This window comes from Guyanagaster necrorhizus, assembly GCF_019112545.1.
Source record: "Guyanagaster necrorhizus MCA 3950 unplaced genomic scaffold BT62scaffold_12, whole genome shotgun sequence".
In the NCBI taxonomy this organism is placed as follows: Eukaryota; Fungi; Basidiomycota; class Agaricomycetes; order Agaricales; family Physalacriaceae; genus Guyanagaster; species Guyanagaster necrorhizus.
In genome coordinates this window covers 883,406-905,173 of record NW_025064891.1, presented here as the reverse complement: position 1 = coordinate 905,173, position 21,768 = coordinate 883,406, and the positions used below count along the sequence as shown (strand labels likewise).

Below are 21,768 nucleotides of genomic sequence, written 5' to 3'. Positions count from 1 at the left end.
AAACAAGACATGGACCGTAATTGAAGGCGATATTCATTCTAATGTCACCATTAGACAGAAGAATTAGACAGATCTTACCATAAACGGTTGCTGAGGTGGCATCGCCAGATTAATACCTTCCGCTCGCGTGGACTGTGCCGTTTATAGACATCGCCTTCGCTTCTCTTACCTCTTTTGCTTCACGTCGTGCTTCACCTAGTCCTTGGCGTTTTTATCTTGCTCCTACGACTACCATCGCCCTGCTCGCGCTGTTTCCGCATCTGATTTTCGCTGTACTATTACCTCTGCACCATGTCCTTACCGAGGCTATCACGGAATGCAAGTTCTGGCAAATGGTTTGAACTCGTACGCTGTCCTTGCTGCCTGCCAAAATGCTTTTCAATTCCTGATACTCTGAAATCCTTTTTCCCAGTCAAAATTTGATACGCCGTACCCTTCCTACAGTGCGAGCCAAGAGCCACTGTCAATATCTAAAAAAGTCGGTATTGACAGTGACTTGAACCTTCGAAACCAGTTCACCTGTCCTCCAGTTTTCTCTCTCTCCTGACCCACAGCAATGGGGGTCAGATCTCTCTCCGGATTTGGTAGAGCCAGACGATGATATTCACACCCCCAAGGAACGCTCCGACCAAGTTGAAATCGGCGGACATGTTATCTCAATACGTGGGGTAACAAATCTCGGTTGCCTCGCCATGTTATGTGCTGGCATCTTGGCTTTGTTGTATGTTTCACGAGCTTCATTGATCGTCGCCACATTAAATTTACCGATCTTTTCCAGTATGGGATATCCAGTGGCATCCTATGTCACCTCTCGGGGTCTTTCTAATCAAGGTGGATTCAATTTGGGTGGCTTGAATGCCAGCGGACAGGTGCGGCTTCTTTGCTTCTTCATGCCGCCGCACCTCCTCACCTTCGGCCGCACAGGTTCCGGATATTCCTGGAAACTTTGGACTTATAGATCTAGACACGCCTCGAGAAGCTTACACCGTATCATCGTGGAACGATCCTTCTCAAAACATGCAGCTGGTGTTTTCAGATGAATTCAATACCGACGGACGAACTTTCTATCCTGGAGATGATCCATACTGGGAAGCCGCGGATCTCCATTATTGGGTTTGTTTCCCAATTTTAAGGTTAATCGTACCCAGTGACGAAATATCCAGGGTACCAACAACATGGAATGGTATGATCCAGCAGCAATAACAACCAAGGACGGGTCTCTAGTTGTCACCTTGTCAGAGATGGAGACCCACGATTTGCATTATCAAGGCGGTGAGTGAGTCTTTTCTGCTAAAAAAATTCTTATGCTCATCCGTATGGATATGCAGGTATGGTCTCGACATGGTAAGAAGATTGGAGACATGCGCCGTTGTGATATCAACTACCTCATTTCTAGGAACAAATTCTGTTTCACAGGGGGGTATATCGAGACTTCTGTGATGTTGCCTGGCACCACTAATGTCCTCGGTCTCTGGCCTGCTATCTGGACCATGGGCAACCTTGGACGTGCAGGATATGGTGCGACCCTTGAAGGCACGTGGCCGTATACATATGGTAAGGTGATGATAGCCTTGATACACTATCTCAGCTCATATCATGTCCAAGACTCGTGTGATATTGGTACCGTCGCCAATCAAACCATCAACGGTGAACCTGTAGCGGCCACAGTTGACGGGGACACGGGGAAGGGCGGCATTCTTTCATATCTGCCAGGACAAAGACTTTCTCGGTGTACATGCCCAGGGGAAAGCCACCCTGGCCCAACTCATCCCGATGGTACCTTTGTCGGTCGTTCTGCGCCTGAGATCGATGTATTTGAGGCTCAGGTAGGTTTCGGCATAATTCAGGTCTTACGTCTCTAATCTTTGGCAGATTAATCAAGACACGCTGATAGCGCAGGTATCCCAATCCGGGCAATGGGCGGTACGTCGAACCCGCCGAGGAACCATCATGGTCTCATAGTCTCATAATTCATGCAGCCGTTCAATCATGCGTATGTCTGGCAAAATACGTCCGACAACTTCTATGTCCGAGATCCATCGGTATCGCAATTAAACACCTTCATGGGTAGTGTGCTCCAGCAAGCAACGTCAATCGTGACGGACACGGATACTCAATGTTACGAGAAAACGGGCGGTTGTTTTTCGATTTATGCGTTTGAGGTAACTCTCCAGGGTAATACTTTTCAGAATGCCGATTCTGACATTGGATTGTGTGCAGTATAAGCCAGGTATGTCGTGCTATCTTGGGTAAACTGAAGTCCTCCCCTTACCAGTACAATCTCCTGGCGACCAGGATACAATGACGGGGTGAGCACTTCTTTGGTCTCTCCGTCATGGTACTCACCTTCAACCTTCAAACCATCCTAGTACATAACGTGGATATCTGACAACCAGATTGCATGGTCTATCAAAGCCGCTGGTATGGGACCTGACTTATCTGTTGAAATATCAGAACGTCCAGTACCAACGGAGCCCATGGTATACTCGTCCTTCCAAAATTTTAGCACATTGACGTTAACAAAAATTATAGTATATAATCACGAATTTGGGAATGTCTACAAATTTCGGGCCTGTCGATATTGAACATCTCGGTTTCCCAGTTCACATGGCGATTGACTATATACGTGTATATCAGGTTGATTGTTTTTTTTTGCGCCTACTAGCACTATTTGGACACTAATGTTTTCGACAGCCTATTGACAACATTAACATTGGTTGTGATCCCCGGGACTTTCCTACACAAGCGTATATTAACGAGTGAGTTTGGTCAACCTTTGTTCTACGTGATGACCAGACTGACCGCCCCACACTGGCAGATACATTGAAGCGTACATGAATCCTAATTTGACGACTTGGGTTGATGACTTTCAAAAACCATTCCCCAAGAACTCGTTCCTTGGCGAATGTTAATCGCACGGATGAAAATAGTCTTTTTCCCGGTGAAAGAGATCACATATGATTTCTCGGACATCAGCCCTATGATACCATTTGCATCTTGAAAGCTTACTATTATCCTCATCAGCTACTTTATATACATCCCCCGGCATTCTACGAACTCTTCTTGGCATCGAACACTTTATAACTGCATAATACCTGTTATTGTCGCATTATTCTGGAGGGCGTAGACGGGATTTTGACGACTACACTGATCCTTGTCCTTCGGTATATTTGTACTACCCTGTATTGTTAGTTTACCACTATAAGACTTACGGAAAGGTACCATGTTAGGGAACAGCTTATATTTCCTGCACCTTCCCCGCACCCTGATAGAAAGCCGAGTATAATCAGGCTGGAATATAGTCGACGGTGACAGGCTATAACCATAGGTTAACACAGCCGTTTTACTAGCCACTGAAAAAGCGGTATCAATGAGCGGTCATGGTAGGCACAAATTAGGGTATCTCTCTACAAGTGTAATAGGCATACTTCCGCCAATGCCAATCACCACCACCTTTAGCCCTGATGGAACGTCATCAGTCAGGTCATTCAACAGCTCAGGCTTCACCTTCCTGTCCTCGCAGAGCCAGAGGCACATATTCCAAGGCCGTCGGATATCCTTAGAAACGTCATAGTTGCCATTGGCAGAATAAAAGCTGGGGAGTCGCTGTAGGGATAACGTGGCCGGTCGAGAGCTTGAACTAATTACTGGGAACTGACGTTGTTCAACAGATGAGCTGAGCGGGACATGATGTACATAACCCCCTTTGAATAGTTAGTACCGGACAGGACCTGAATGGACATTTGCCTCGCAGATTCGTCAACCTTTTGTCATGCGTGACGGATAATATTGGCCAAGTTACATCAGAGATGCTACTACAGAGTCTACACCGAGATCCTTGAAATGTTTTGTTCAGTAGAGAGACAAATGATGGTATTGTGTATCAATCACCTCTGGAGCGAAAGGCCATTTGTGGAATGCCTGAACTACAACTTGCCACTGTTCAATGGTCAGTGAGTGTATCTTGGCGTCCGGATCAATCCACACGGGATTCTCAGGATTGCAGATTGTTTTCGCTAGCGTTCCGGCACCAGGTCCCAGCGTTCTGATTTAATGGGTAAAATGCTAGGGCAGGGACAAACAAGCCTCTCACAATAATGCTTTTTTGAAGGGTGTTGCCTTTTGTACAAACATCCGACGCAAACAATAGTCCCACTTGTCTAGCATCTCAGGAGATATAAGCTAAGGAGACAGTTAGGAACGACGGAACATGAGTAGTGGGTGGGTCGACGTACAGCGTCCGCACGAGGGACCATGTTTATGACCTGAAAAGGCATCCCCAATCTTCTCCCTTTCACCAATTTTCTGGATTGTCGTAGTTCTCCGACCTTCGTCATTATTGCCTCAGATGGTGCTGGATGAAAATGTTGTTCAAGCGGTTGTGTTTCCGAGAAAGGTAACGCCTCCTCGCATTTGGCCGTTGCTTCGGCTATAACGCTAAGTTTGCATCTCAGTCTATCTCCTAGGGGGCCAGATACGCGCTTTTCATGTGGTTTCAGTAAAAGGCCTCAAAAACCAGCAATGAACTTACCTGCCATACATATTCACTCATGACATGGCTCAGAGGCACTCTACCAAACTTGAATAACCATTGGCGGCCAGGAATGGTGCGAAATTGCTGTGCAATAAACTGTTCTCCCGATATCGTTGCTCTGAGGTGGGAAATATAATGTAGATTAGGGTGCACTAGAGAAATTGTTGGGTCATTCGGAGACTGTTTGTACAGGTGAACTTACCACCAGCCTCCCAGGATAGCTTGTCGACATCGCTTAACAGCCCCATTTCTTCCACCATATCATACGTGGACCATGACACCGCAGGAAGATCAAGGACTTTGACTCTATCGTCGAGCTCTTCTAGTGCCTTCACGTTCGTAAGGACTGTGTTCCAAGGGGTGAGAATGACATACTCTGAGATACTTCAAATAATCGTCGTGAGTTTCGAGCACAATGAGCTTTTTGATGCGCTTTTTGGGCAACGCGAGTAAAGCTCTTGTCAACTGGCCCGGACCTACAAGACTGTCCGTTATTATGAAAAGCATGGCTATGTTCAAAAATCGCACCTGGATACGCCTCAATGATAACTTTATCTTTAGACCCTTCTGGCACAAATGCGTTGGCAATCTTTTTAGCAGTTTCTGGATTTGCAACAGATATACGATGCGCAAGTGAAGGATTTGATGGAAAATAGCTGCGCCATTGTAGAAAGTCCGGAAGGTCAGTGTAGTCTTTGGGTGTCTCAGTTTTTATTTTCTTGGTGCGGTAGTATCTGCGTGGTGCGCGGGAGTACAATGCAGAGATCTGAAGTCGGCATGGCGGACACTGGGGTAAGAGAGGCATACACGGTCACGCGTGACGAAATACTCGCTTCTGTTACTAAAGTTGGTGCTTTTGATTCCCACGATTTCTGAGTATCTGACCCAGGTGCCACGTGAAGAGTCGGAATCGCAGGAGCCAATCAGAGTCGTCGCAATTCCTTCTCCACGATGACCACAATGTCTCGCGCTTTGAAGACAGCAGGTTTGTTGGAATCTACTATCCCTTCTCTCATGGGCTCATGATATGTATCTTATGCAGTTGCTGCCGCTGGACGACGGGCAGCTACGCGGCCAGCGGGTCTTTCCGGTGTGTCTACAAAGTCTTCCACGTCAAACAGCATATTCATTGAGTTGCAGCACACCGATGGTTACATACAACGAGATCCACCATGCAAGCGGAACCGTCGTCGTCCCAGCCTTCCATTCCCTCTTTTTCGTTATCTTCGACTCAGCCATTGGTGGAGTTGGCGAACAGAGATTCCAACCAGTCCAGTCTTGAGCATCCACAGAACAAATCAGGTGCGCGCTGACTGCCAATTTTCCCGAATCTTTCTTTATCATTCATGTTGTTTAGAATTTGTACTGTCTACTGTGGACAAGATTGCGAATTGGGCGCGACAAGGCTCGCTCTGGCCTGTGACCTTCGGTGAGCATATGATGCCGGGCTCAAGAAGGTTCTGACAGTCTTGCGCAGGTCTTGCGTGTTGTGCAGTGGAGATGATGCACATGGCCGCTGCCCGGTACGACCAGGACAGACTGGGAATCATCTTCCGAGCCAGTCCTCGACAGAGCGAAGTTATGATTGTTGCCGGTACACTCACGAACAAAATGGCACCTGCGTTACGGAAAGTGTACGATCAAATGCCTGAACCTCGTATGTCATGCACTGTATGTGCGGGAGATATCGGGTTATTGACGGATACTCTAGGATGGGTTGTGTCAATGGGCTCGTGCGCCAATGGAGGTGGATATTACCACTATTCCTACTCGGTTGTTCGTGGATGTGATCGTACGTGTTGCCATCATCTGCACTGCACGTCCGTAACGCCTTTACAGGGATCGTTCCGGTTGATATATATGTACCTGGATGTCCCCCGACAGCAGAGGCGCTCCTATATGGGATGCTGCAACTGCAGCGCAAGATGCGACGCAGCAGGAAAGCGGTTCTTTGGTGGGTTACATGGAAGATTGCAATACTAGAAACTAATGGATCGGTTGACAGGTACCGCAAGTAACTCTTTTGAAAAGCTGATGGTTACAGTCGTATCATTGATTCTGAACAGTGTATAGAATCAGACAGAGTATTTTTGCCAACTTTATTTCAATTGCCGTCTAGTTGGCAGAGCTTGAGACAATAATATGTACAAAAGCAACTGCAAAAAAGATAAATATTCCATTGATTGTCGTTGTAAAAGGTCCGGTCGGACCTAAGCGAGCGCCTCAGATCAACCCTATCCAAGGCTGACACAGCTTCTACTTGGACTTGGTGCACTCTCGCAACAAAATCTCTTCTTCTCCTCTTATCACGGCCGGTATCTCCTCAACGTCGAGCAACAACCCAGGATCCCTCCAGCTCGTCGTTGCCGGCGACGCCAGCCCTTTTTTCACCACCGCTTTATTTCCAATCCCTTTCACCTTCACCTCCAGCCTGTAAATTTTATCCCTTCTGCCTCTAGACGATGGCTGCCACCGTCTACCCCTCACGAACCGACACGAGTCCGAATGTACATTCGATGTACCCGCGAGCCCTAATTGCTGACCTCGACTTCGGCGACAACCGATACCCCTCAACGACCACTGCACCTCGGTCAAGCCCTATCGTCGGAGACAAGTCCACAAGGGATTCAAATGTGCAAAGGGAGGGCGGTTCGAGTCGAGGGAATGACGAAGCAGTGGCCACGAGCACCCTATCGGTCGGACGGACAGCAGATATACCAAGGGCGTCTGATCAGCACCTTCAGTCACAGTCGCGAGGGCCGTCCCGTGCAGAAGCCTCTGACCTTGCATCGATAAAATCCCAATCACAGGAGCCGTCGCAGGAGCCTCCACGTAGCCAAGTGTCATATGCCCTGCCTCAAGGAGCCTCTCGCCGTGTGGTAGAACGGTACAGCTTGGACGACAACACACAACGTGCCCCTTCCAGAGCCCAAGAAGAGGCCCGGCAGCCCCCCGTGGATGCCTCGCCGCAAGGAAAAACTGCTTTGCCCAGGTTGCCGTCACAGGAGCCAATAGCAGGTCCTATTCCTTCCACTCCCCGCCATCCTGCTTTGCCCGTTTCCGGCGCTGTTGCCGGTCCCAGTTATACTGTCGCAATGCCTCCTGCAATTATCCCATTATCTGCATCTCCTGGCTATGCACCTCCTGTATCCCAGCGTCTTCGAGTGTATGCCCAACAGCCGACCTTCATTAATCAAAGCACGACTCCAAATCCCGTGAATCCGGTCTATTCCCCTACGCCTCCTCCACCTCGACAAGAAGAGGTTTGTGTTGAATGTGCCATGCGTGATCAGGATATGGCCGATGTCGACGTAACATCTCCAGGAATGTGGGAGCGGGAGAGTGATATCTTGTATGAGGAGCTAAAACGCAGAGAGGAGGAGGAGGAAGTCACAGGAATCCTCAATGTCGATGAGCCTCCAAGGCCAAGAGCGAAGGGTGGCCGCCTAACTGAGCAAAATGTCAAGATATGGCTCAGCGTGGTGCGTTTGTACATGCTTCAACCTGCACGGCTGTTTAAATGTGATTCCTAGACCGCACGAGAAACGACATCGCGGAACCAGACCCTCAGTGCGTATGTCACTGCACAGAGGAAACTGCTAGAAGAAGAAGCTCTCGCACATACCCGTGCAATGCAAGAGGCGAAACAACTTGATAACAGGATGCGAGATGCCTACTCCCAATTACGACGCTCTGCATACGACATGGGTAACAGTGCAGCACCCAGCGACGACACGGGTGGGGTCCGTATCAAACCTCCTCGATCTCCTACGAACCCGCTGCACGATCGCGCACATTCTCGTGAAGTAACCCTCTTGGAGAACGGCATGATTGTCGAACACGTGGACGTTCGCAAAGAGGAACGCGAGGCTCGAGAGCGCCGCCGCAGGGAGGAGAGACGGGCTCGAAAGTCTTCTCGAAGCTCTTTCGTCGACGCTCACTCAGTAATGTCTTCTCCGAGTCTTCCCACTGACAGTGGCATTGGTCTCAAGCCATCGACGCGCTATTCTCAAGGCAGTCCGGGTCGGCCTATGAGTGTCCTAACTGCACCCCTTGATCGTCCAGAGCTTCCGCGTGCTCAGTCCCAGGCCTCGTTTTCAGATGTGCACAGCTTGAGCTCCACGTCCCCACGACGTTCTCGCTTTTTTGGATTCCCTAACTTCCGGGAAGGATGGAATAGCCGTGACAGCTTGGCGGTATCAGGGATGTCGGGAAGCATGGTTGATATGCAGTAAGTCTTCATTGTTCACAGCGGGAAACATTCATAACTTATGTTAATCTTTGAAGCGTTGCATTGCAACGTGAAGATGCGGCTAATCGATATGTATCCTCTCCCATTGATCTGAGCACTCCTCGTCGGAGTCAGCTGTGGAACGGTGCGGACTTGGAACCCTTGGAACCCACTGTATCACGTCAGTCTCGGTATTCAGAGAGCAAGAGCCAGAAGAAGAAGAAGGGACTCGCTAAAATCTGGCGCATGGTGACGAAAGGATCTAAGCATGATGACATTGCCAGCGAGAAAAGGCAGCTACAGTCCAATCGCAGAACCGAAGATGATTACCCCCTAGCACCACCACCACCTCTTACCTATCTTATGAACCGTGAAGGTCGTCATGCTTCTACACCTTCTCTCACCTCTTCCCCACCAAAACTTACTGCCGGCGTTTCCCCCCCTACAGCTCCCTCAAGCCTTCTACCTTCTCCTGCTTCATCACGGCCTTCTGTCCAAGACGCAGACACAGCAGTTGTACGCAAGTTGAGCGGCAACTATGATGACGTCGACGAAAAGAGCCCGTCGAGAAACGTGCACTTGATGACTTCTGATCCCGACATACGCAAGCGTGTTGCATCTTCATCTCCTGTTCCCGCCCTTCCCAATAATTATACCAGTCTTCCTGTTTCCTCTGCTGGCTTGACACGCGAAAAATCGCTGCCTCCACTTCCTGGAGAGGCACGACGCCGATCTAATAATGCCCCAACGTCATCAGACCGACCTCAAACTGTATATACCTTCGACACCCGAAGACCACCTCCTGGAGCTGGGCCGACCCATGACTTCCTTCCGCCTCAAGCACCCTTCCGTAACCCAGAAGCTCGCCGGCAGTCCTTCGGTGGGCTCACGTCACGTCCAAATCTGGATGGACTATCAGAACGGGCGCGGAACCAGACAATGGCAGGCTATGACCAACGTGACTCAATGGGTCCCATATACGACGAATTTGGTGGTTCAAGGCGATCATTGCGCCTTGATTATGCTGCGACGACAAGCAATAGGAATAGCCTACCCCAACCTACAAAGCGAAAGTCCAGATTCGGACTATCGTCTTTACTCGGCAAGAAGCAACCAGAAAGAAATCCGATGCAGGATAACGTTGCCCAACAGTTCCCTTCGTTCCGGCAGTCGGCTGGGTCTGATGCTTTGGACGAGGTGACAACCAACGGAGGCTATGCTACTTCTGCGTCGCGACATAGTGCGTTCAGCGGCGTTGGTGGACCAAGGATGTCCATCACTTCCCGAAAAGCATTAGAGGAGCTCGTAGCACAAGATACGGACTTCGTGGCATACCGGTATCCCTCTAACGATCAGCATTTAGATTTGGCGCGGTAACAGAGTACCACGTCGTCTATCACATTTTGTTGTATATTTTACCTACTCGACATTCCTTTGGATTCTTTTTGCTTTCACAACCACCGAAATCCTCCCTGGCTATCTTGCCGTACTCAGTCATTCATTTGTTTTCTTAGCGACCATTTGGACTGGCATCGTATCATACTTATCGACTTATTGTAAATTGCTACTAAACGATAGTACGTGGATTCTGAAGTCGCCCCGGCCCGAGGGATCCTGCAGTCCTGGATCGAGCCACCTTTTCCCTCAACCATGGCACCGAAAGCCTCCTTCAGGTATGTAGCGTAGCTGATAAAAAAAAAAGGAATATATTCTCGCCTGTTGGTATGTCTACGATTAGTTCTCTGGCACCTTTTCTAACTTGTCTCGTGACCATTTCAATCCTTGAATCCAGCGCCCTTTCTCAGCATTGCCATCAACTCCTCAACTTTCTCTTTGTGATCCGCTGGAAGTGGTGGGATGGGGGTCAACTTGTGTTCCTTGCCTCTGGCCAGCACGAATCTAGGCTTAGCAAACGCCTCTATGCTCTCCAGTGGATTTCCTTCGACGGCAACTACATCTGCGACGAAACCTGGGAGAAGTTTGCCTGTAACTTCCGATAAACCGCACGCCTCTGCCGCCACGTCAGTGCATGCAGCCAACAGTTCGCGCGGCGTATATCCCGCATCCGCCAGAGCCGTAAGGCCATCAGCGTAACGCTCGAAGGGACAATGTCCGATTCCGTTGTCGGTTCCCATGATAATCTTGGCGTTGAGTGTTCGCAATGAAGCCAGATTTGCTACAATAGCAGCGCGATGGTCCCAAGGACAGAAATAATTCTCTCCAGCAAGGCAGGCGGTGTTCATCGCTGAAGGCAGTCAGCGTGTCATTCATGAAATTATAATAATTCTAATGCTCACTGGGGCAGACGTATACACCCTTATCCACGATGAGTTGGGCCACTTCGCCATCGAATTTTGTGCCAGACTTGGTACTCCAACTGCAATGCTCGATGCTGTCGAACCCAGCCACGACTGCTCTGCGTATACCCTCTCCACCCAGGGCATGCGTGGTTACCTTCACACCCTTGGCGTGAGCGGTGTCAGCGATGGCCTTGAGCTCCTCGACTGAGTAACGCGCCTCAGATGGATGCGAGCCAGCAGTCATGAAGCCTCCGGTGCTCATTACCTTGATAACCTCGGCACCTTCATCCAATCGCTTTTGTGTCATTTTTGTGACCCCTTCCACTCCCTCAGCCTCTCCGCCCATCGCATTGCAGTGTCCGCCAAATACCGTAATTGGGGCATTTGCGCACATCAACCGTGGTCCCATAATCTCGCCCCGGTTGATCCGCCCCTTCATCTCCATAACTCCCATGCCGTGGCTTGCAAGGTCACGGACGGTTGTCACCCCTGCGTCCAGCAGCCGGAGTGCGTTCCTCTCCATGAGTTCTCTGGTTTCTTTTTCCTTAGTTTGCGCATCAGAAAGCTCGTCGCGGCTAGAATTCATCTTCATGCGCATGGGATCAAATGATACATGCACATGACAGTCGAAGAATCCTGGGACGATAGTAACTGCACCTAAGTCGGTCACTGTGGTTGTAGGCGTGAGAAGGGGCACGATAGTGGTGAACCAGGGACCAGAAGCCGCGATTGTGTCGCCCGAAACCAGTATGCCGCCGTCAGATATCGGGTCGGCCGAGCTGGACGTGACGAGGAGCGCTGCACGGTATGCTTCGTTCTGTATGTTGGTGGACATGGACGTCATGGGTTTCTCTTGATATGCTGTAGAAACAGAGCTTCCGGCCCACGCCTAAATAGCACGCAGCTGCTGTGGTGATACACGACCGGCCGGTCGCCTTGTTCTATGCCTGGGCTAGCCCGGGGTCCAAACAGGTTCAAAGGTCCAACAAGTGCATCACTTGTAAGAATACGAACAGCTTACCATGCTCCCACCCGCGGCCGAGAGAAAAAGATCGCCGTTGAAGGTACCGCACTTGTTGCCTATCTAGCCGCCTTACCGCGGCTCTACTCCGCTTTGATCCGCTTCAATTCTTGCGATCGGTGCATTTAAGTGTATCAGAGGCGAGGCGGTCTAATGTTCGTCAGAGCAAGTCCGTTGCTTCTCAGCGATCTCATCATGGAGAGCGACGCCAGCACCATCTCCTGCGCAGCCAAGGTCAAGGATGCTGTTGACATTGATGTTAAGAATGTCAACACTTTATCGGCCATTCCAGAATCCGAGAGGGAGGCTGCCATTGACACGGTAGCTGCTGCTGGTATGTTCTTTCTCGTAAACATCTGTCGCGCTATTCAATATTTTTGCAGAACAGTATACTGAAGAAGAATACAAGAGCCTTGTCCGAAAGATAGACTTGGTTCTCCTGCCACTAATGTGGGTCTTGTATGGGCTCCAGCAAGCTGACAAAACCGGCATTTCCACGCAAGCAACGTGAGCTTCTCTTTTTTTTCCTCCCTGGGCTTCCTCTCATTAAGATGAAATGTGATACAGGTTCAATATGTGGTCAGACCTCGGCATGAAAGGCCAAGACTATGCTCTACTTACCACCATTTTCTACGTATCATACCTTGTCTTCGAGACCCCTGGAAACTACATCATGCAACGTATCAACATTGGTAAAATGCTAGGTGTATTCATGTTCTTCTGGGGCATTGTAGTCCTTTGTACCGGATTTGTCACGACGTGGGCAGAGATGATGGTGTTGAGAGCTATCCAAGGTGAGCTGATGAAATGATCTCCGAATTCATTTTCCTAATGTTAGCTATGACTTCAGGTGCTCTAGAAAGTGTCATATCACCCGCCTTTCTCCTTCTGATTGGTGCGAAGCTTCTTTGGCAAAACTGCGCTGCCCTAAAGCTGTTATATTTTTGGTCAGGTGCATGGTATCGGACCAATGAGCACACCCTGCGCAGTATCGTCTGGGGAACGGCAAATGCAGGTTGTTCTTCCATACAAGTGTATCGTTTCTCCAATTCATCTGCTTCTTCAGGTTTCGGTATCATTAGCAGTCTATGCATGTGTATGTATGGTGATAGTTTCGTTGATCCATGATCTTACATAAATCTCGGCAGATGGCATTGGAGAAGCTGCTCTGAAGCATCCAAATGGCATAGACGCTTGGCGAGGCATTAGCTATTTCCGTTGAGTATAATTTCATTGGCTCGTTCTCGGATGGAGGTTGATGATGTTCGGTTCAGTGGGAGGTTTTACTATTATTATGTCATTCTTCACGTTCGCCATCCTTGGGTATGACCATTTCTGCATTTAATATCCGGTTCTACCTGATCGCAGATGTCCAGCACTCCCCGTGAAGTATGGTGGTTATCTAAAGCAGAGAAACGCATGGCAGCTGCTCGCATTGTGGGAAACCAGACCGGCTCCGACCGTATGAAACGTGGAGAATGGAAATGGCACCAAGTAGCGGTCGCATTCCAAGACCCTCAGACATATTTCTTCTTTTTTACCACAATCGTCAATTCAATACCAAAGTACGCTTTTTCATGTTCCCCGCTCTAGCATGTCCGAAACTGACTTCCGAGGTATAAACAGCGGCGGTACAACATCTTTCGGCTCACTCGTCTACGTCTCTTTCGGGTTTACGAACTTGGAGACTATATTGAAAGGCACCGTTCCTCGGAACGCGTTCTCGATCGTCTGGTTTCTTTCTATAGGCCTCTTTACGAGAAGATATCCCAAAACGCGGTTTTTGTGCATGTTCATTGCTGTTGTCCCGGCATTCGTTGGAATGCTCGCGACAGCATTGCAGCCGGGCGATGACGCACATTTGTGGTCAAGGTGGGGAACGTATTTCATGACAGTAACGTGAGTGTCCATTCACTTTGGCCTCTTTGATTTTTGGTCTTTTACGCCAATTGACGCTTGTGCATGTAGAGGAGATATTGCTGGATTGATGATATGGACATTCATTCCGAGCAACGTTGCTGGGAGAACGAAGAAATCTGTCACCTCTGTTATTCTCTTCGTTAGTTGGAGATTTTTTGTGAACTTGTGTGTCGCTCAAGGTTAATATTCATTGTTTCCAGGTGGCATACTGTGTCGGAAACTCCGTTGGAAGTCAAGTCTTCCAGTCGAAGGTAACATTTCTGATGCTCTAAGGCCGTTGATTTTGAGCGCTGAAAATGCGATTTCAGTGGTCGCCTCGATATGTACCTGCTATCCTCATTTCTGCGATTTTTGTAGGTCTTTAACCTTTTCCACACGAATTTGCACAGGGTGATGTTTCTCTTGACAGTATGGTTTGGAGATGATCTTGTTCCTTTCGTGGCGTTTCTACTACATTTACGTGAATCATCAACGCGATAAGGCTGCTTTTGCCAAGGGATTATCCGTCGAGGAACGGGAGCATTTAGGACGGTTGGCGGCAGAAGCAGACGTGACAGATTTTGAGAACGAGTACGTTGATCTTCTAAGACTTGTGCATTTCAGATCCCGACATCTTTGCAGACATTTCCGATACGATTATTAAAGCCCTGAGGCATCGACCTGGCATTGGCATCGCATGTGAGTGCTCACCCAGTTCCCCTGGTTTGGCTTAGCATTTAGTGCCTCAGACTTCTAATAAAATGGATGTATAGATATCATTTATTCATCATGTTCAAGATCCCATAATATGAATGTACGACTTTTTACATATTCGTGTACATGCTGTTACGATAGTTCGTATATTCTGGTCACAGTAAAGTTATACGGGAACAAATCAAAAAAATGAAGAAGCTCGAGGACATGCTAAGTGTCCTGTGATATTTTATACCTGTGGAATTCCTCTAGTGACGTGCGGATACGTCGAGGCAATGAGCTAAAAGAGTAAACATTGGATTCACGCCACAAAGAAATGAATCAAGTCTTACTCTGAACAACTCTGGTGCCCTGATAGCTAGCACTTGTGGATCCTCGCCGAGGCCGACGAATCTGCAGACAGTCAGTTGGGTCCTATTACAATCAACGGTACCCACATCGTTGAAACCCCAGCTTCGATTGCAGATGAGAGTGTGAGCGCTGAATAAATGTCAAAAGTTACGTCCTCGCCAAATCGATGAAAGCTCACAGCATTGGACCCCGATTAAGAACGAGAATAGCAATATGGGTGCAGTATACTGCCCATCGGTGTTGTAAGAAGGCGCTGTGACTATATGATCGAGCTCAGTATCATTGGAAGGGCGTGTCAAGTTGGACTTACTTCGGAGATACAAGTACGCAAAGAGAGTTGACAGTAAACCCACGGCATAGGCACCCCAAGTGAGAGCTACAGGGCACGCATCTGTTAGATCTTTCGTAACAAAAACAGTGAAAGATCTCACTTATTCCGACCAAGGAATCATTGACGAGGGCGTCGATCCCACGATCTTTGAACAACCTCCAGGTATCCTTTGCCGCGGTAATGTATGATTTGCCGTAAAGAGCTTGATATCACTGACATGAGTGGTGGAAAAATGAAAGGGAGCAAGCCAGCGTACATATTTCAATGTATGCATATCTTCGACCGGCGGTTAGCATCATGCATCGTAGAACTTCGTTGAGACCCATACCTATTGAAGTATTCAACGAGGTACTCAATGCATCCAATACAGCACGCTGCGCAGCACGCCAAACACGCCTCAACCGCTTCAAGTTTACGACGCGAAGATGAGCATGTGAGAAGGGAAAAAATGGCAGAGAACTTACGATGCCCATCCTGATTGGCATTGTTTTGGACAGCATTCAAAACCAACCTAACGAGCTCCAGAAGCGTGACGATCAAAGAACCAAAGGCAATGGACCCCAACGATAATGTCGACGTGCGGGCAAAGGCGGATAGCGTTGGATGTTTTGGCTAAGGTAATATGAGCTTCTGTCAAGCAGATCGCACAAATTCTTACCATTTCTCCCAACTGTCTCGGGCCGAAGTAATACCAAGATCCAAAGGGACCACCCGCCAGAGTAGCTAGGGAAACATTACCGATGACTTGCGACGTCCAAAGGAAGGAAAAGGTTTCATAAAAGATAAGTCCGGCAACTGTGCTTCCTGAGCATGATGATGAAGAACAAGATGGACCACCAGGAGTCCATTTGGCATATGTTGCAATAACGGTGAATGTGTACCAGACCGCCAATGCAGCCTGAAGGATCAGCGCGGAGAACGCGACAACGTACACGCTCTTGTGGTGCTTTGACACGTCTATCACGACTTGCAGTAGCAGAGACGCGAGGGGAATGCGTGAACGGAAGCCCCAGTAGGACAGTACAGATAGGAGAGCGATAACTGTAAAAATGATAGCACCGGCTATAAAAAGCGGTGTAAGCTGCCAATGAATAAGGGAACGATGCACACCGCTTACACCAATATTTTGTGATCCAGTAGTAAATGGCGATCCCTCTAAAATGCGATGTTAGCAAGGACCTTGAAGAGAAGGAAACAGGTCTGTACGTGCTAAGAGCGATGCTCAAAACAAGGGTGATATGCATGATTGTTTTGGTAAACACTCTAGTCAGGAGGAGGTAGGCAGTCGAAAGTAATAGTGCCGTTCCTGTGACAAAAAGGAGAAGATATACTGTACTCCTGTAACACAGTGAGCGCCTTGCTTCATCCAAGGCGAAAAAAAGGGTACTTACGAATTAAGCGTAAAATTTGAACCAGAACTGACGCCCCCTTTGCCCAGCCCGCCCCCCAGCCCACCCTCGACAACCCATGACTGAAGTGCAATTCCGGAAACTACTGCGAATCCAATGAACTACCGGAGAGTTGGATGAGTTGGATAATAGGGCGGTGAAGACGTACTTGGAGGATAAAGAGCAACAAGAAGATGGGATCATTGACCCTCTTCCTGGGCTTGAACCTATCGCCCTCGTATGGGTCCTTGACATTCTGGACAAACGGTTGCTGTTGTTGCTGGTGGGCTGGAGCGTAACCGGGCGTTGGACCAGGGTACGGCGCATTTGCATTTCCGTATGGAGTAGTAGATCCTGCATATTGCCCGCCCTCGCCCCACTGGTTCTTGTCGGGCCATTCAGACATCGTCAAAATCGTTGCTCGTAGCTGTTCGTCGCAGTGTTCAGTGTGTTCACCTAAAGGGCGTTAGCCGCGTGCACGACACCACAGATTTATACGTCATTCAGATCGCCAATGCCAAGATGCAGCAGTAATCCAGGAAATACATCCCTCTACCCTTTTGAATACAACTATGCACCGTACTTGGTACGTACTAAGGCCCAAGGTCATCAATGGGCAATGTTGCCGGTTCCGCTACTGTGATACTGAAAATTTGCATCCACGAGGTTTAAAAATGGGCGTCGGGTCCATCACTGACAGGACTACATGCTTGTAGAGGTGCGCGGAATGATGACAATACTACTCCGACTGCTTTCGGGCAACGGCCTTTTGCGTGGTTGTCTTTTCCTCGTCCATCACTATTATGAGAATATCCAGCTGAATGCAATTAACACTCTGATACCAACGGCAGTGCCAAGTGCAACCTGGAGAGCCGAGTTTGAAGATTATACGACGGCCAGCAATGGCGCCTGAAGCATAATCAGAAATTTGTGCATACATGACTTGAAGTGTGGTGGCATACCGTATACCAATAATGACGCTGAAAATACCAAGGACTTTTTGATCGCGAACATAGTCCAGTCGATTGAGGTTGAACAACGCTCCCACCCCCATGAGCTCACACCATATAGTAGTAAGGGGAACTATCGAGTTGATCAGTTATTGAATGTCATTCCAAAGAAAACACAGACCGGTCATCAGAAATTCCTGGCCAAGATTGAGTCCCAGGGAGATGATGATGCACACAGGTCATACGGGCCGCTTTATATAAGCGCTATATTTCTTGGATTAGGCGGTGAGCCAAGTACGAGCCAAGCAGCTCTCATCAGTATCATACGTTGGATGTACTCTTTAACGGTTGTAATATTCGCGCTCATACCCCGAAGCTAGAGAGTACAACATGATACCAAAAATACTGGTTCGACCGTAGCGTATGGTGTAGTATACAGATACGTTGCTATTAATGAAACATTGTGATTGCGGGAGCCCAGAATAAATATAGAAAAAAATAAGTTCTACCAGCTTTTCGGTGTTCATGCAGTTTTAGGCAATACATTCTTGAATCGAATGACGAGGACGGTGACATTGTCTGAAGAGTGATGAGAAAGCGCGTATTTCAGGAGCTTCTGGCTTGCAAGCTGAGCATCATCAATCTCTCGGATGAGATCAACGGCTGCTTGGTCGCTAGCAACGTCCCAGAGCTGGGATTGGTCATCACGGTCAGTAAGTGAATGCCTGATGGAGCTCGAAAAAAGGAACTTACTCCATCGCAGGCCAGAATTACGAACTCATCATCATCACAAAGCTCCGTTTCAGTCGTGTAAGGAGCACCAACGACAAATTCCTTCATCGAAGAATCACCCAAACTACGCGTCACGGCTAAGACGCCATTCACTCTTCCGCTCATGACAAAGCCACCAGCATCCATAATCCGTTTCGCCTCTTGTTTGTCTGATCCTTTATGATCATAGGTGAGCCGAATAGCATTGCCGTTACGACATAGAACCCCGCGCGCATCACCAGCATTAGCTGTATAGAAAACGCGTCTCGCCTCTGGGGGAGGCATTTGCGCCGCAACTTGAATTTGTACAACTTCAACAGACTGTTTCCGGGACACCGAGGGAGATGCTTTGGGGGAGAGAGACGGCCCGCTACCGAGACTTCTGATGGCGTTTTTGAGTCGCTTAGCACCCAGTTTTTTCGCTTTTTTGCGCCGTTTGGGATCTTTATTGTCATCCGCAGTGGCATCACCGCCGCTCTCCCCGCTACTGCTCTCATCCCCGTCAACAAGTGAAGGGGCCTCGGCAAGAGGTGTTATAGGCTTCGACGGCGGTGTTGCTTGATCCAGGAAGGACTGTTTGCTATCAGCATCCTCAAGGCGTAGGAAAGCCGTTACAGCAGTGCAACCAGAATGGATCTTGCCGTCGGATTCTTCACACATGCGGGAAAGACTCCGGTCAACGTCATGGAAGGTTTCATTGAGAATATCGGGGATTGCAAGATCTGGACATGCTCTTAAGCATCGGAGCAACGACTGCGCGTGGAGCGGCGCGGGTGAGCAAGCCAAACCGCAGGATTTGCACAGAAAGCTTACCTCATGGAAATGTGTCCCGCACCACTCGGCGGCATGTTTCCCTGCATGTCCGTCGAATACGGCGAAGAATCCCTGACCGCGTACGCTGTCAAAGTCGGTCACGAAAGAGTGGGAGTCTTCCATGGTTCTCCGGTTGCCTTTATCTTCGGAAACGCCGACCTGGTAGGAGGAATTCTTGGTGGCATGGCGGTTGAGAACCTGGATACTGAATTAGACTAGTCGACATCCAAAAAGAGCGATAGAGCGCACGCCATGGGTGTCGAATTCAGCAGTTGATATGGATTTGGAGCGAGCATTGGGAGATTCTGTGAACCGCATGGCAGAATGCAGGCGATATTGAGAAAACACGGTTATTTCTAAGGAACGAGGTGAGCAGGACCTTGGCCAGGAACGAAGGCGACGCAGAGGATTAATATACTCACAGAGAACCGAGTCGGTTGCCTGTCACGGTGATGACGAAAGAAAGACGGAAAGACGGTTATGTCAGGGAGCTTCGCAGTCGTAATGTCGGCTCCGCAAGTATTCGTCAAGGTAAGGAGACAAGGTGCGAACGTACAAGGACGTAGAACGGAGAATAGGACTCTATAGGGTAAACAAAAGTTGGACCGGGTGAGCGTTGCAGAAAGAGGTTCAATTCAGCCATGTGGCAATTGCAGAAAAGGCAATCTACTCTTCCGACCATTTCCTTATTATACCCTCTCTTTTTTTGTCTCGTCTTTTTCTGTGCAAAGACCCTGCACTAAAGTATTCTTTATCTTCAAGGAGCCCATGTTATAAATATGAAAATGGCCTCCTACAATACATTTATTCATCAACCATGACACGACTGCAGTGAAATACATGAACACTATACAATAGCCTTAGGACTGCGACGCGAGAAAACCTAAACACAAAAAGTAACATAGTGGAATCTCCCCAGCAATCACTTTTGTACAAAGTCCTTGAACCGGATAACCATCACTGTGACATTATCCCGGGTCGGCTGAACTTGGTTACAAAGTGCATGATTGACGAGAATCTTGCTTGCGTACTGGGCGTCTTTGATACGCCGCACAAGGTTGACTGCATCTTGATCTGCCATTACATCCCAAAGCTGTTTGCTCATTAGTCAGTACCCATGTTGCGAGGAGTATAAGCACTTACCCCATCACATGCAATAATACAAAACTCATCTTCGTTCGTCAACTCCGTCCGAGATGTGTACGGCGTCGAAATCACATATTGTTTCATCCGGATACCATTGTATGATATGTGATTGCCCAAGCTCCGTGAAACAGCCAATGTGCCAAATACACGGCCTCGCATAATGACACCCCCGGCTTGCCTTATGCGGGACTCCTCAGATGGATCAGTCACTTTGTGATCCTGTGTCAATCGCTTCGCAGTCCCATTACGACATAGAACCACGCGCGCGTCACCTGCATTGGCACAGTACAGGACTCGTCTAGCTGTGTATGGCGGTACTCTTAGCTGTCGTGAGGCAGACGGCGTAAGTGTCGGAGATGCGTGCTCGGATGCGAGTGAAGAAGCAAACGAGACCTGTGTACCGTCTTCATTTTCGATACGCAGAAAAGCAACCGCTGCTGTAGATCCGGACTCGGCTACCTTTTCAGATTGTAGGGAATACTTTCGCAATGTTTCGTCCACTCTCTTGAATGCCTTGTGAAGAACTTTCTCGGGAGCAAGGTATGGGTGATCATGCATCGCACCCAAGAGCATCTAGTCAACTGTTTAGAAAGTGTTCTGAAATAGACTGGTAAATACACACCTGGTGAAAGTAGTAGCCACACCACTCTGATACATTTTTGTTTCCGTGGCCGTCAAACACGCCAAAGTATCCTTGGCCTCTGACCGAATCAAAGTCAACAACAAAGGCATGCGTATCCTCCATGGTGGGGCGGATGCCCTGGGTTTCGTAGATACCGATCTGGTAGTATTCGTTTCTTGACGGCCGTTGATTAAGGATCTAACAGAACGAAATCATGATGAGTGCAATGTAATACGCCAACTGCGCCTACCCCGTGAGTATTTGAACCTTTTGCAATTGTCATGGGTCTCGACTTTGCGTTTCCGCTGTACCTAAAAACCAAGGCGTCTAAGACCACCACCACATATGACGCGATGCATACGCACCTCATCTGCATCATTGGGAAGGTCTATGAGCCGTCTCGTCAGAGACGAGACACAAGGCAAGGGAAATGGAGCTTACTTGGATGGTAACGCGTGTATAAAAGGGTGAAAGATGGATACGACGGCAGGAGTTTATATAGTGTGTCACCAGCAGTAGATATCATGATCCTACATCTGCTGTTTTGATGGGGGCCAAAGGATAGGTGTTAACTCAGATATGTAAGTAGTAAAGGCATGTAATTCAGTTCCAAGTGTGTGGTCATACTTAGTCTGTCAAAATATATCTAATAATCAGCATTTTCCCCAAAGGTCGAATGAACGCCATGACACACGGA

At 48.6% G+C, this 21,768-nt stretch overlaps 9 protein-coding genes across 9 annotated transcripts; 4 read left to right on the top strand and 5 right to left on the bottom strand.

Annotated features, from left to right (window-relative positions):
* The first annotated feature begins 102 nt into the window (after nucleotides 1-102).
* Nucleotides 103-3,235, top strand: BT62DRAFT_931924 (glycoside hydrolase family 16 protein). The gene is made up of 17 exons (XM_043186243.1): nucleotides 103-345; nucleotides 413-478; nucleotides 531-721; nucleotides 779-869; nucleotides 925-1,113; nucleotides 1,164-1,272; nucleotides 1,329-1,344; nucleotides 1,397-1,554; nucleotides 1,606-1,826; nucleotides 1,873-1,923; nucleotides 1,980-2,162; nucleotides 2,221-2,230; nucleotides 2,296-2,309; nucleotides 2,370-2,480; nucleotides 2,533-2,637; nucleotides 2,695-2,759; nucleotides 2,819-3,235. The coding sequence occupies exons 1-17, from the start codon at nucleotides 292-294 to the stop codon at nucleotides 2,910-2,912; spliced, it is 1,728 nt and encodes a 575-aa protein (XP_043039996.1). The 5' UTR covers nucleotides 103-291; the 3' UTR covers nucleotides 2,913-3,235.
* BT62DRAFT_1005788 (S-adenosyl-L-methionine-dependent methyltransferase) lies at nucleotides 3,099-5,339 on the bottom strand (the record flags this gene model as incomplete). The annotated part of the gene is made up of 12 exons (XM_043177182.1): nucleotides 3,099-3,175; nucleotides 3,213-3,353; nucleotides 3,429-3,606; nucleotides 3,660-3,764; nucleotides 3,817-3,837; nucleotides 3,892-4,045; nucleotides 4,094-4,182; nucleotides 4,236-4,481; nucleotides 4,532-4,686; nucleotides 4,737-4,863; nucleotides 4,910-5,010; nucleotides 5,063-5,339. The coding sequence occupies 12 exons, from the start codon at nucleotides 5,337-5,339 to the stop codon at nucleotides 3,099-3,101; spliced, it is 1,671 nt and encodes a 556-aa protein (XP_043039995.1).
* A 151-nt stretch (nucleotides 5,340-5,490) lies between these two features.
* BT62DRAFT_122355 (NADH-quinone oxidoreductase) lies at nucleotides 5,491-6,730 on the top strand. The gene is made up of 8 exons (XM_043179761.1): nucleotides 5,491-5,523; nucleotides 5,577-5,624; nucleotides 5,675-5,836; nucleotides 5,892-5,963; nucleotides 6,012-6,191; nucleotides 6,246-6,326; nucleotides 6,374-6,488; nucleotides 6,540-6,730. The coding sequence occupies exons 3-8, from the start codon at nucleotides 5,707-5,709 to the stop codon at nucleotides 6,550-6,552; spliced, it is 591 nt and encodes a 196-aa protein (XP_043039994.1). The 5' UTR covers nucleotides 5,491-5,523; nucleotides 5,577-5,624; nucleotides 5,675-5,706; the 3' UTR covers nucleotides 6,553-6,730.
* A 266-nt stretch (nucleotides 6,731-6,996) lies between these two features.
* On the top strand, nucleotides 6,997-10,142 carry BT62DRAFT_894965 (uncharacterized protein; the record flags this gene model as incomplete). The annotated part of the gene is made up of 3 exons (XM_043183195.1): nucleotides 6,997-8,016; nucleotides 8,068-8,765; nucleotides 8,822-10,142. 3 exons carry the CDS (start codon nucleotides 6,997-6,999, stop codon nucleotides 10,140-10,142), a joined length of 3,039 nt encoding a protein of 1,012 aa, XP_043039993.1.
* A 398-nt stretch (nucleotides 10,143-10,540) lies between these two features.
* Nucleotides 10,541-12,352, bottom strand: BT62DRAFT_931920 (uncharacterized protein; the record flags this gene model as incomplete). Its single annotated transcript, XM_043186242.1, has 2 exons — nucleotides 11,063-12,352; nucleotides 10,541-11,010 (listed from the first exon to the last, which is right to left on the bottom strand). Exons 1-2 carry the CDS (start codon nucleotides 11,907-11,909, stop codon nucleotides 10,541-10,543), a joined length of 1,317 nt encoding a protein of 438 aa, XP_043039992.1. The 5' UTR covers nucleotides 11,910-12,352.
* On the top strand, nucleotides 12,075-14,957 carry BT62DRAFT_121765 (MFS general substrate transporter). The gene is made up of 16 exons (XM_043179759.1): nucleotides 12,075-12,420; nucleotides 12,470-12,593; nucleotides 12,654-12,880; nucleotides 12,937-12,981; nucleotides 13,039-13,101; nucleotides 13,153-13,182; nucleotides 13,235-13,303; nucleotides 13,361-13,409; nucleotides 13,463-13,651; nucleotides 13,713-13,985; nucleotides 14,055-14,145; nucleotides 14,207-14,257; nucleotides 14,315-14,359; nucleotides 14,416-14,576; nucleotides 14,628-14,684; nucleotides 14,759-14,957. Exons 1-15 carry the CDS (start codon nucleotides 12,240-12,242, stop codon nucleotides 14,647-14,649), a joined length of 1,620 nt encoding a protein of 539 aa, XP_043039991.1. The 5' UTR covers nucleotides 12,075-12,239; the 3' UTR covers nucleotides 14,650-14,684; nucleotides 14,759-14,957.
* BT62DRAFT_895094 (DUF580-domain-containing protein) lies at nucleotides 14,929-17,175 on the bottom strand (the record flags this gene model as incomplete). Its single annotated transcript, XM_043183203.1, has 14 exons — nucleotides 14,929-14,979; nucleotides 15,032-15,092; nucleotides 15,137-15,179; nucleotides 15,229-15,309; nucleotides 15,361-15,426; nucleotides 15,482-15,583; nucleotides 15,638-15,657; nucleotides 15,710-15,785; nucleotides 15,846-15,993; nucleotides 16,040-16,443; nucleotides 16,499-16,536; nucleotides 16,588-16,719; nucleotides 16,773-16,891; nucleotides 16,939-17,175. 14 exons carry the CDS (start codon nucleotides 17,173-17,175, stop codon nucleotides 14,929-14,931), a joined length of 1,578 nt encoding a protein of 525 aa, XP_043039990.1.
* A 995-nt stretch (nucleotides 17,176-18,170) lies between these two features.
* On the bottom strand, nucleotides 18,171-19,687 carry BT62DRAFT_122296 (protein serine/threonine phosphatase 2C). The gene is made up of 4 exons (XM_043179760.1): nucleotides 19,553-19,687; nucleotides 19,304-19,501; nucleotides 18,473-19,243; nucleotides 18,171-18,410 (listed from the first exon to the last, which is right to left on the bottom strand). The coding sequence occupies exons 1-4, from the start codon at nucleotides 19,619-19,621 to the stop codon at nucleotides 18,243-18,245; spliced, it is 1,206 nt and encodes a 401-aa protein (XP_043039989.1). The 5' UTR covers nucleotides 19,622-19,687; the 3' UTR covers nucleotides 18,171-18,242.
* A 390-nt stretch (nucleotides 19,688-20,077) lies between these two features.
* BT62DRAFT_931914 (protein serine/threonine phosphatase 2C) lies at nucleotides 20,078-21,584 on the bottom strand. Its single transcript, XM_043186241.1, has 5 exons — nucleotides 21,513-21,584; nucleotides 21,437-21,459; nucleotides 21,072-21,382; nucleotides 20,447-21,022; nucleotides 20,078-20,396 (listed from the first exon to the last, which is right to left on the bottom strand). Exons 3-5 carry the CDS (start codon nucleotides 21,192-21,194, stop codon nucleotides 20,226-20,228), a joined length of 870 nt encoding a protein of 289 aa, XP_043039988.1. The 5' UTR covers nucleotides 21,195-21,382; nucleotides 21,437-21,459; nucleotides 21,513-21,584; the 3' UTR covers nucleotides 20,078-20,225.
* Between the last annotated feature and the right edge of the window lie 184 nt (nucleotides 21,585-21,768).